General features: G+C 47.3%; 1 protein-coding gene across 15 annotated transcripts in view; it reads right to left on the bottom strand.

The window, feature by feature from the left end:
- RBFOX2 (RNA binding fox-1 homolog 2) overlaps positions 1 to 12,066 on the bottom strand; it is a 274,171-nt gene extending 262,105 nt beyond the window's left edge. For 7 of the 15 annotated variants that reach the window (XR_013389136.1, XM_077914673.1, XM_077914676.1 and 4 more), the window contains exon 1: positions 11,817 to 12,063. Coding sequence is in view for 14 of the 15 variants with exons in the window: in XM_077914673.1 (XP_077770799.1) it covers positions 11,817 to 12,005 (189 nt within the window). In the remaining variant the exon portion in view is untranslated. Of the gene's footprint in view, positions 1 to 11,816 lie in introns of all 15 variants that reach the window. The other 8 variants (XM_077914682.1, XM_077914683.1, XM_077914680.1 and 5 more) reach the window with 5 other exon arrangements.
- Positions 12,067 to 12,635: the final 569 nt, after the last annotated feature.

Genomic DNA, 12,635 nt, shown 5'->3' with positions numbered 1-12,635 from the left:
ATCTTAAAAGAACAAAAAATAATTTCTGGTAGTCAGTGAAAATAGCAGTGTGCACAAGCAGGCAGAGAGTTTGCTAGCATCTGTGTGGAAAAAAAGGAGAGGAATAACACAAGAAACCAACAACGGGGGGTTATTTGTTTAATGAAGAGGTACAGAATACTTGAGGAACCCAGCTCTTCAATAAATACATTCTTGTAAATTTAGAGCTGCATCTGCTTGTGAAAATTAAAATGTGATAGTTCAAATTTTGTTTAACTCTATTCCAAAGTTACTTGATTCTCCTCTTCTCAGCACAATGACACCTATCTCCCATGTCTCAAAGAGCAATCAATGGAAAACAGCTTGGGACACTCTGAATTACAAGTTCCTCACCTAAAACAGGATACTGGACCAGTTAGGCTTTTCTCTTATATTGGAATTAATACTTTTTTTTTAACTGAAGTATAGTTGACAAGTTGTTTAGGTTTCTTCAAACTCTAGGATAAGGTTAAGCCAAACAAGTATTTACTATTTGCCTAAAACTAACACTGAAAAAACAATTCATAGTGAAGCTCAAATTCAGTAAGGGTAAATGGTCCCTACACAAGCCCAAGAAAAAAACACAAAGGTTTCCTGAAAGAGGCTTCCCAAGAAGGATAACACTTATCCAAACTACTCCTAGAGAAACAGAAATGTGAAGTAAGCATAAAGGAAAACTGCACATACACACAGATAACATGGGTATCTGTTCATCACAGCATTTTTACACAGCTGACAAAAATCACTAATGGTCCATGATAAGCACCTTTCTGAAAGACTTCTGCTGTATGTATGCAAAATTCCAAAGTTAACCAATGGATCTCCAACGCTGTAAAACACAGATCAAAGCAAAAACGCTGCAGCAAAAAGATCTATTTGGAATCACAACAAGCAGCTAGAGACCTATAACACCAAGTAGAGGAATCAAAAAATATGTCTATAATGCATATAAGCAGTATAGATAGAGTAACTTCTAAGCCCCCACATAGACCTTTTAAATATGACCAGCAACACTTCAAAGTCCAGGATGATATCAAAATCAGCCAAATCAACTTACTCAAAGTCACAAGTCAGACTATGACCTCAAATATTAATACAACACACAAAACACACAGCAAGCCCTGCATGTCGGGATGGCACAGACTGACATATATAAAATGGCCCACATCGGTGACAGCTGCGTAGCACCTCTCCCCATTCTTCAAACAAGTCTGCCCTGGCTTTCTCACAGAGATACACAGCAGTGTTAAGACCAGAGACAAGCTTTCAAAACAGGCCCTACCAACTCCCAGTAAGCCTTGCCAAAGCTCCCACTGTGAGAGGCAGCCATTGTGGAGACTTCCTGAAGTTCCAACAAAGTCCTCAAACCCATTGTGCCGGCTATTGACAGGGACAGTGTTCCTGCCAGTCTGTATGAGGTGCAAACCAATGAGTTAAGCTTTGTGGACGCTGGGAACCACTACAAAACGTCTTCCAATTTTGCCAGGTTTTGCTTTGAAATCGCACAATCCCACCATCCCATCCCCTGGAAACCAAGAAATAGCAGGTGAAAGCTGTCAAAGCCACATATTCAGCACATTAGGGGACAAGACAGTCTGAGTAGGGGATAAGCAATCCCATCTGCAGACTCTTTTGTAAAGGACTGGGTTGGGGGACTAAGAAACAATTCCTGCCCTTTACCCAAAAAAATTGTTTTTACTTTTTTTTTAACCCGAAATTATTACCCACCCACCTCAGAATTTTTGTGGAGTACTGAACTGCAGAAGGAAAAGAAAGGAAAATAAAACTTAAGGCTGTAAATGTAACTGTATAAAAATCCCCAGGGGAATATGACCTATGAAACTAAGCTCCATGCACAAGGGCTAACTATGCAGCTGCTTTTCTACTTGCCTAACCATCCAAGATAAATAAAGCAGGCTCATGGAAGCCCACCAACTTCCAGGAAAATGGAACCAAAGTCCTCCTGACTCAGGACAAACCACATACCCCGAAGTAAGGCCCTAAATGAAATCCACACAGGTCTGTTTTGGAAATCATTCTGGCTGGCAGCAATTAACACCCCCTCCTCCCAACAGCTGCCAATATGCAGAGGAAAAACCTGCTCAAAATAAAGCAAATGGAAGAACTTCCCATGAGCCTCTGCTCCAAAAGTGTTCCAACTCAAGCAGTAGCTGGGGCCCACATTCAAACTCCAGAGTGTCCAGGTCTGCACTTCCTCTAGTTCTACTAGTAGCATTTCTGCCCACCACCCACCACCTCCCCTAGTAAAACCCCATCACTAAGAGATTCCCATAACAACTTTGCCCATCCTTCATGATAAATCATGCCTTGCTGTGATATTTATGATTAGGATCCGACAAAATCAATTCAGCCAAAAAGAAAAATAAACAGTATGCCTCCTCAGAAACCACATGCCTGGAATAAAATATCCAATACTCAGTGCAAAATCTCTTTTCCTCAGCAGAGGAGAAACCAAGGAACCAGCCTTCACATGGGAAAAATCCCACATACCAAGGTATTATCTGAGGACTTAGATCCCTAAAAAACCCAAGTATTATGGTTGAACACACCCAAGTATTATGGGAAGTCTAAACTTCAAAGGCTGTTTCCACCCTTGGGAAGATGAGTTTCTAAGCAGTTACTCAACCATTATCATTTAGCAATTCAAAATTGTCATCTACTTCATAAGCAATATTTATCATGTGTCGCATGCCTGGAATCCCCAGCTGAAATTTCTGGATGCCACGTATGTGCAGGACACGTCAGAAGGAAGTGATATTACTGGGCACTCTCCCTTTCATTCCCTTCTTAGAACCTGCTTACCTCAGAATGCAAAAAGCCAGAGACATTATAAAGTATATCCAGTCACCTGTAAAGGGGCCCCAACTAAACTAGTAAGAGAAGTCTCAAGGCTGGAGAACAGGCAAGGATTAGACAGACAGAAGCACCAATCAGAAGCTGACAGGGAAGGAGGCAGGGAGAACAAGGGACAAGGAGAGATGATTCCTGTAAAATAAATTTATGAGTCTGTTTCCAAGGTTGCGGTTTAAAAGAACTGTATCAAGCTTCCTCGTTTTCAAGCACATCCAATGAGTGATCTGAAAAACAGCAGGCATTTTGTAAGGTGTCTCAGTTGGTATTTTTCCCATATCCACAAAAAAAGCTGTAATAGCTTATGAAATTCATTGGTTGAGAAGGGAAAGGTTAAGGTCCACAGTTGATCAAATGGGCTTAGTCCCAAATGGTGGCAATATCTCTGAACTGCAACACTCCAGAATCTCTCAGCAGCACTGTAAAAGGCAGATCAACAGACTACTCCAATGAACCAGAACAGGTTAGCTCTAATTGCTCCTCACTTGTGTGGTTCCTCTCTTTTCCTTAACCACACCATCACAAAGGTGCTTTTTACACATACACATGTGCACTCAATTAATATCTGAGCACAGGAAACTAAACATTAGGTTGCCATGCCCACCCAACACATTCAACAGTTAAATTCCACACCAGCTTCTGTTTTCAAAGACCCCTTTCTCACCTTTAACCCTGATATCAATGGAAAGATCAGGTACTATTCACAAATCCCACAACACCCAGTCTTCACAAGAGCTGGAAAGCAGACCAAGAGCCAGACCCCCCAGGGAAAATCTGGAGAAACAATTAAAGCCATCTGCAGGCCCTACTGAGGATCAGAAAGACCAAGTTCAATTCAACAAGAATGATAGTTTCTTGACTACTGGGTCACAGACACAGCGCTAAATCCTACGGATCCCAAAGGATCCCTTGAGTATTGGTGGACCGGCAGACATTTGAACAAATGGTAAAGCAAAATGTCCTGAAAGAGCTATGGACCCAGAGTTTTAGAAACTGGCAGGAATGCAGGAGGGGATGGGAGCAGACACAAAAGGCAGCCTGGAGGAGTCAATAACCCAACTGACTCTTGAAGACTAAGCCTTACAGATGAGAGAGAGAGAGAGAGAGACGTTGAGGCAAGAATGTCAGGTAGAAAAAACAGAAACCAAAGCACAGATGTATGAATGAGCCCACGTGGCACAGCATGCTTAGGAAACTAGAAGCCCAGTAACACAGACTCAGGAGTAGACTGCAGAAAATTCGATGAGGCTACAAAAGACAGGCAGAAGTTAGGCCAGAAGGAGCCCAAGGGAGAGAATGGACTTTATCTGGAAGTCCAAGATGAGTTATCAAGGGTTTTTAAGCTCTTTTCGGTGGATGATTCTTAGTAGGCTGCAGGCAGGTTGGAAGAGACCACAAGAGACAGAGGCATCCCAGCTCTATTTCCACAAACCAGAATGAGAGCAAAAAGCGCCATCTATTTGATGTAATATACTTTAACTAGCAAACCCTGTACCTTTTGCAACACAACCGACATTTTCACCTACTCCTGCATCCCCGGTACCATCCAAACAGCCAGCACATATGTCAGGCACATTCCCAGGAGAGATCTTACAGGTTCCAGGAAATGTCCACATGCTCAGTGCAGGCATTGTGATAACTCACTAGCTCTTTTAGTGCTTAGCAAAGAAGCAAACCTCTCCTCTTCCTCCTCTAACTAGAAAGCCCACAACAACCAGGCCCATTCACCTCCTCCACCCAGATGACGGGCAAATTCAGTTCAACACACTGTTCATCTCTAGTAGTCCCCAACTCTGACACTTAATCAATCAGAAACGCATTAACCACTCCATGCTGATCAAGCAGTAAGCAGGAACTCAGAGTGCTGTACAGCATGTTATAAGGGAGGCAAGGGATAAACAGTTACTGCTGGGCTTTAGACACTTTAAATCATCTCAGTTACTCATTACGGCAGCTCATTAGAGTATGTATTAATTCTCCTAGTTCACAGATGTGTAATCAGAAGCTCAGATGTTAGACATCTTACCAAAGGTCATTCATCTGCTAAGTGGAAGAGCCAGGAGTCAAACCCAAAAATGAGAAACTCTAAATAGTGTTTCTTTCACTACCCTATACTTCAAATATACACAGATATTAGATATAATTGTATACATTAAGGTTGATCATAATAATAGTAGTAACAACATTTCCTCTTTAAAACTGAGAGGAGACCCATACCGTACAATGTCAGATCGATGCCAGATTCACTCAAAATAGTCAAAATTAAGTGATCACAACTGGAATCCTTAAGTGATTCTAAAAAAGATTATTAGTGAGCATTAGTGACCCAAAAATGTTCAGACTCAAATAATCAAAGCAACTTGGCTATACTCCAGAGAAATATATCAAATCCTCTATAACTTTCCCCTCAGAGTCCCTATGACAACATCTGAAAAAAACTCATGGCTGATAGCTCACTTGTGCTCTCTCCTGAGTAAGTGATTTCCCAAACGACTTTACCCACCCAAATTACAGAAATATGTCCAGGATTCACATGGCAGTTCTGATCCGATTTGACCCAACCCTGGCTCAAGCAGCTTTGCACTACCCTCCTAACTAGATCAGCGCCAACCAATGGGTTTATTCAAGCTGATCTGTGATGGATTAGATAATGAAACCTTAGCCATGTAAGCTGCCTGCTTGTACTGGGGCTGTAGGGGAGAAGAATAAGAAATTCAATACTCCTAGGGGCCACCTAAAACACCGAGTGCACTTGCCATCCCTCACTCCATCTGTTTGCTCATCCAATTACTGCCATTTCCTTCCCATCATCCCTGATGCTCTTCCCTCCGGTCTTTGAAGGAAGTACGCATAGGCACCCAGAATAAAGGCGTTTACTATGCTTTACAAATGCATATCAACAAAAATTCAAGCAAAGCCATTCACTAAAATGACTGTCTTTACTGTTTCCACAAATTATGAAAGCCTGGCATCAAACTGACGGCCTGAGAGATGTCAAACTGGAGCTGTGCTGGCAACATTCTTGTTTACACGAAGTGGTGTCGTGAGTGTTTCTCCCCAATCCTGTAATCTTGAGGCCTGTCTGCACCAGTCTGTTTTATACCAAAATGAAAGTTAAATCTCTAGTTAGCTTCTGTTGTGTTCACATGTCAGAGTGAGAGAGAAAAAAACATGACAAGGTAGCTACAAAATAGGAGAGGGAGTTGGGAGACAAATTCGACTCAGGCTAATCTCGTGAGTCACCCTAAAGAATAGTCCTACTTTGAATGCAGATCTGTCCTTCTCCTTCTCAAAGACATTCCATGTGTTACGTTCACAGGCTTCATTGTGTGGCTTGAAAACAATCAGTAATTTTTAAAGTGACTGTGCCTCAGTTTCTCCATCTACAGTATTCGTGGCTCTTGTGTATTATTGGCCGAATGTCTGTGGCCCTGCAAAATTATTATGTTGAAGCTCTAGCCGACAGTGTGATGGTATTTGGGCAGGAGAAGGGGCCTTTGGGAGGTGATAGGGTGTTGGTATCAAGGGTAGGACCCCCACGACGGGATTAGTACCCTTATAAGAAGAGGAAGAAAAGAGATCTCTCTGTGTCCAGAAGCATACATCCAGAAAAGGCCACGTGAGCACAGCAAGAAGCCAGGAAGAGAGCCCCTCAACAGATAGCAAATCTGCCAGCACCCCGATCTTGGACTTCTAGCCTTCAAAATTTTAAGAAATAAATTTCTGTTGTTTAAGCCACCCAGACTTTGGTTATTTTGTTATGGTGTTTGAGGAGACTAAGACAAGGAGAAATGAAAAATTCAATTTCTGTGAGACATCAATCATGAAATTACTGGGAAGAAAAGCACATTATTGGAGCACCTGGGTGGCTCAGCTGGTGAAGCGTCTGCCTATGGCTTGGGTCATGATCCCAGTGTTCTGGGATGGAGCCCCACGGCAGGCTCTCTGCTCAGCGGGAAGCTTGCCTCTCCTTTCCCTCTGCCCCCACCAGTGCTCTAGTGCCGTCTCTCTAAGAAATAAATATTAAAAAAAAAAAAAAGAAAGCACATTATTTTTATAGCTCTACTCAAATGGTAGCACCATGTACAGCATCAGCAGCAAACACCCAACAGAAGTCCAATGAGACATCCACCTAGGAGAAAAGAAACCCAGAAACAAGCAAATGGAAAGACAGACTATTACAAGGGATGTAGCAACACATAGCAATCATAGGCTACCTGGAACCCCTGCCCTAAGACCAGGAAGAAAGCTTTCCTACTACCAGAATCAACCACTAATATGAACAACGGCCAAGTCCATTTCACTATACCAGATTTATGATTCAATGGTCAGAAGCAGTTAGCTGGCCATATAATAATCACACACCAATATTTTACTGACATAAAGAATTTTGCTGAAAGCTGTCAGAAATAATTAAGGTGCTCCTTGCCTTATTTATACAGCAGCTAAATTCCTAGAAAGTTACACAAAACTGTATTTTTGTTCGTCAGATTGTTTATAGTCACTACAAGAGCTGACCGAAAGCATTCACTCACCAGTATGTTTTATAAAGCCCAAGTTTCACACATATCAGACTTGCTTACATAGTGAAATGATATACCTATACCTATACCCGTAACTCATTTAGCTTTCCACCAGGCTGGAGTACAGTATTTCCAGCACCCTCTTTAACGACTAACCACATTTCTCAAATCACATTTCAATTTTCAGGTTGAATGTCTCTTCCCTCCCCCCACCCCCCCTCAGGGTTCTCTATTCCTATACTGTTTCCAGAGCTGTACTAACTCCTCTTCTGTCCACATAAAGCTTCTGAAAACTGCCCTTGAAAAGTACAATCCTTTCTCTCTCCCTCATGGTTCCTACTTAGCAGAATGATTATAACATAAGCACCACAGGCTCTCTCATGTCCTCTCTACCCCACTTTGGGAAGTAATGATTTACTCCCAAAGCTTCCTGGCTGTAACTCAACAGAGTCCAGCTTTGGAATCTACAGCCTCAAGTTGTAGTTACATTTAGTAAGCAGCCTTGGAAATTTAACCCCAGTAAAGGACTTCTTTCTTTAAAAAAAAAAAAAAAATAATAATAATAATAATAATAATCCTTTGACACTCAGAAGATTCAGGAATTTCATAAACGAACTCTCACCCCTGAATTCCATGACTTTTTCCATCCCTTAATCATTAGTAAAACATAAATTTCAACTTCACAAGGCGCCGAGCACTTACTATGTACCCAAAACAAAAGATAGAACAAAGAAAATATAGTTCCCGTCTTCTAGAAGCTTACAGTCTCACTAGGGAAATAAGAATAAAACAAGGGACAACACAAGATGATGCATAATTAAGCATCAATGCAACAGGAGGCCAGAGGAGAGCCTGACTGGTGTGAACTAAGTCATGAGGTAAGGCTTCCTGGAAGGAGCTATGGCTCAAGATATGGCCTCAGAAAAATTCCATTTGTGTTAAGCTATAAGAAAAAAAATATACTATTTTTTTCACATACACCATATACTAAAAGGGTTGGCTACTCTAGGTTTTTTTTTTTTTTTTAATTTTATTTATTTATTCATGATAGTCACAGAGAGAGAGAGAGAGAGGCAGAGACACAGGCAGAGGGAGAAGCAGGCTCCATGCACCGGGAGCCCGACGTGGGATTCGATCCCAGGCCTCCAGGATCGCGCCCAGGGCCAAAGGCAGGCGCCAAACCGCTGCGCCACCCAGGGATCCCTACTCTAGGTTTTTTAAGTGTGTATCTGTTTTGGGCCTATAGGCATTTCCACACAGCCACAATCACCTTCTAAGACTACCTTTCCCCTGCTCCTCCTGCTCCAGCTCCACTCGCCTCTTCTTCTCAAGTGCACTTCTTTCTCAATGGCCCTGCACCCACAGTTCCTCCACCTGGACCCCTTCCCATCAAGTATCTGAATGGTCCATCCCCTCCCTTCACTTCATTCTAAACCCACCTATCAGAGAGGCCTTCCCTGACCATCTTCTTCACTCTCCATCCCTCCCTCTGCTTTATTTTACTATTTGGCACTTACCACCCCATAATAACAGTTGTTGATTTGTTTACTGTCTCTTTCCACGAGATTATTATTACATGAGAGCAGAGTCTTTGTTTATTGCCGTGTGTCCTAGGCTCTAAAAAAGAGCCTGGCACATAGCAGCTGCTCAATAAACATTAGTTAAATGAGTATTAAATATCAATATTAGCTAAATGAGTATTAAATAATAATTATTAGGGGATCCCTGGGTGGCGCAGCGGTTTGGCGCCTGCCTTTGGCCTAGGGTGCGATCCTGGAGACGCGGGATCAAATCCCACGTCGGGCTCCCGGTGCATGGAGCCTGCTTCTCTCTCTGCCTGTGTCTCTGCCTCTCTCTCTCTCTCTCTCTCTCTGTGACTGTCATAAATAAATTAAAAAATTTTTTAAAATAAATAAATAAATAAATAAATTATTATTATTATTATTATCACAATGATATAGCAAAGTGCTACAAGTGTGGGTCACTGAGTGTTAGATTCTATCTTTTCAGGAACATTACTTCTCCTTTACTCAGATTATACCTCAAATTTCAGCCTTCCCATAAAGCCTCCCTTGACCATTTCAGCAGGAATGACCTTCCCCTTCATCTAGCACAAATCCTCTGCATACTTTGGCTCTAAATTATGCAATGACTTGTAACATGCATCCACTCTAGGGTATCTCTGCTCCTGTTCCTCTGAAACTTACACACATACACACAAAACCACACATACACCCACACACATGTGCACTCTTTTTTTTTTTCTCACCCAGTTTTGTCTTCTCCACCCAGACTAGAAACACCAAGTACACCTTCAGGTCAAGGAATCTGATGCCCTTTTTTTTTTTAAGAGATAATTTAGAAATCATCGTGTACAAGCCTTTTCTTTTACAACTAAGGACACAGAGCCCCCCCTCCCCCAAAAAAAGCAGGGATTTTCCCGAAGTGTACAGCTAGTTGAAGGCAGAGGGCTAGATTAATGATGATCTGAACACCTGTGTGACATGGTGTGTCAGAACTACAGCAATGATAATGCATGACCTGAAAAATAAAGATCCACAAATGCACAGAGTGAAAAAAAGATTCTCTGTGTGATAGTTCTAAGTTGCCCATTTGTACCCAAAGAGTCTAATCCAACTCTTTCCTCTGCATACTCCAAAGTCCCTATGTGATGCTCCATTTCCAGATACTACTATCCTTAGCCAGTTTGAAGCCAACCAGCAAATAATGGGCCCCACGGGGGGAAAGGAGAGGAAAGGGAGGGGGGAGCCTTAGAGTTAACAGTGATTGACAGAAACAATGAATGAATACAGACCCACACGAATGTAGGCACACACCAAGCGGAGGCGGTGCTCACCAGCACCCACATCCAGTCACCCCTTCTGATGAGCTCACGTTAATCCACCTCACCTGAAGTCTCCCCACGTTCCTTGATATTTTTTCCATGGCCCTGAGCTTTTACTTCTCACAATCCCTCTGCCTGACACAGTTCTGATGGAGAACAAAAGCAGGCAAACAAAACAAAAGAATTCAAAAACAAACAGCAAGAGGGTCACTTTATCCAAATCAACACAAGTAACTGAGCGGCCTCTGCAGAGGAGACCCGTAAGCACACAGCAAACATGCCAGGCTCAAATACAGCTCGGTCTCTAACACAGGAAGTCAGGCAGAGCCTTGAAAAGCAGGGAGCAGAGCACAGGAAGTCTTTTAGCACTGCAGGGATTTCCAAGAGTGGTGTAATGGAGAGAGCACAGGAATAGGAATTAGAAGAGGAGGCTTCTAGTTCTAGTTTTGCTACAAGCTAACTGGGTGGCCTTAGGCAAGTCACTAGTCTTCTCTGGACCTCTGACTCCCCATCTACAAAATGTGGTGGCTAAAACATTTTGAGGCTTGGACACTCCTTCCCCCCCCCCAAAAAAAAAAAAAAAAAACACACAAAGAGGAAAACTATGGACTTCCCCCGCACACACCAAAAAGTGCACGTAAACTGTTCTGCCTAAGAGTCTTCCGAGCCCATCCAGGTCAAGAACTTCTGGAAAAGATGATGTCTCTGGTCCCTTCCATCTCTAACATTCTATGATTCTAAGAGAATTAGGCAGATGTGTAAACAACGGGTAGGTGAGCTCCACCATTTCACAGCGAGTGTATTCAGAACAGAGACCAGATCCTAAAAGGTCCGAAGGCTTCAGCTCTTGCTGGAACTACGGAGTCAACTGACACCACTACGTTTCCCGCTCCCTCCGCGATCAGCCAGCTTGTCCTTGAGTCCACAACTCCGAACCCGGTCTCCCAACGGCCCTAGGAGTCTTGTCCGGCGCCCCGGGACGTTGGGCAGCGGCCGGGGGTCCTCGCCCGCGCAGGAAGCGACTGGCGGGGCGAGGCGGGGCGGGGCGAGGCGGGGCGAGGCGGGCGCGCTCGGCTCGGGGCTGCGGACCCCGGCGGCACGGTGCCCACCCACCGCCCGGCTGCCCGCGCCTCTCGCCGCCCACGAGCTGAGCCGCATCCCCGGGCCCTCGAGGAGCCTGGTCGCCTCCGCGGCCCTGCCCCGGCCCCGGCCCCGGCCCCGGCCCCGGCCCGCGTGCGCCGAGCGCTGCCCGAGAGCTACTTGTCGGGAGGCTGCCCGGCCCTCGACGCCCCGCGGCGGCCCCCTGGGCAACTGAGCCAGGACCCCCGGCTCCCGCTGCAGCCCGAGGAGCCCGGGAAGGGGCCGAGACATGGAACCCGCCTCGACCGTGCTCGATCCCCGCCAGAACCCGCTCGGCCGCCGGGCCCCGCACCCCCCGCACCCCCGCCCCGCCCCGCCCCGCCGCCGCAGGCCCCGCCGGCCGCCTCCCACCTCCACGCGGCCCCCCGCGCCCCGCCGTCCCGGCCCCGCCGTCCCGGGGCGCCGTCCCGCGCGGTCACCTGCATCCCGCCGCCGCCGCCGTCGGCCGCCGCCTCCTCGGTGCGCGGCCGCTTGCTCAGGCCGGGCTCGGCTCCGTCTCCTCCCCCTCCGGGCACCGGCAGCTCCAGCTCCGACTCCCGCTTCATCCCCCGGGCAGCGGCGCCGGGCCCGAGCTGCGGCGGCTGCTGCGGCTGGGCGCCTTCCGCCATCCGCCCGCGCCCCCCTCGCCTCCGGGAGCCGGGCGACCCGCGACAGGCCACCTCCCCCTGGGCCTCGGCCCCGACTGTCGCGACAGGCGGGCGCGCGCCTCCCCGCCCCCGCGTGCGTGCGTGTGCGTGCGCGCGGGCCCGGCGCCCCTCGGCGGCTGGCGGCGCGGGGCTCGGCGGCTCGGGGCTCGGCGGCTCGGGGCTCGGCGCTCGGCGGCTCGCGGCTCGCGGCTCGCGGCTCGGCGCTCGCGGCTCCGCGCTCGGGGCTCCGCGCTCGCACACGCGCCCCCGGCCCGGCCCGGCCCGGCCCGGCCCCCCGCGCCCCGCCTCTCGCACTCACGGAGCTCGCCCGCCGGCCCGCGCCCGCTCCTTCACACCGCCCCTCGCCACCCGCCGGGCCGGGACGAGCTGACTGGCCGGGAGCCGCCGACCCGCCACTGTGGCAGCCCCGGGAAGGCGGGCGCAGAGAAAGGAGGAGGGAGGGACCGAGCGCTGGGACTGCAGCCCGCGCGGGAGGCCGTGGCGGGGCGGGGGCGCCGGCGGCAGCGGCGGCGGCGGCGGCGGCGGCGGCGGCGGCGGCGGGGGCGGGGCCAGCGCCCCTCGGCAATCTCCGCCGCCTCCGCTCCGGGCGTC

This window comes from Canis aureus, chromosome 11 (genome assembly GCF_053574225.1).
Source record: "Canis aureus isolate CA01 chromosome 11, VMU_Caureus_v.1.0, whole genome shotgun sequence".
In the NCBI taxonomy this organism is placed as follows: domain Eukaryota; kingdom Metazoa; phylum Chordata; class Mammalia; order Carnivora; family Canidae; genus Canis; species Canis aureus.
The sequence above is the reverse complement of the archived record's forward strand: the minus strand, read 5'-3'. Positions and strand labels throughout refer to the sequence as shown.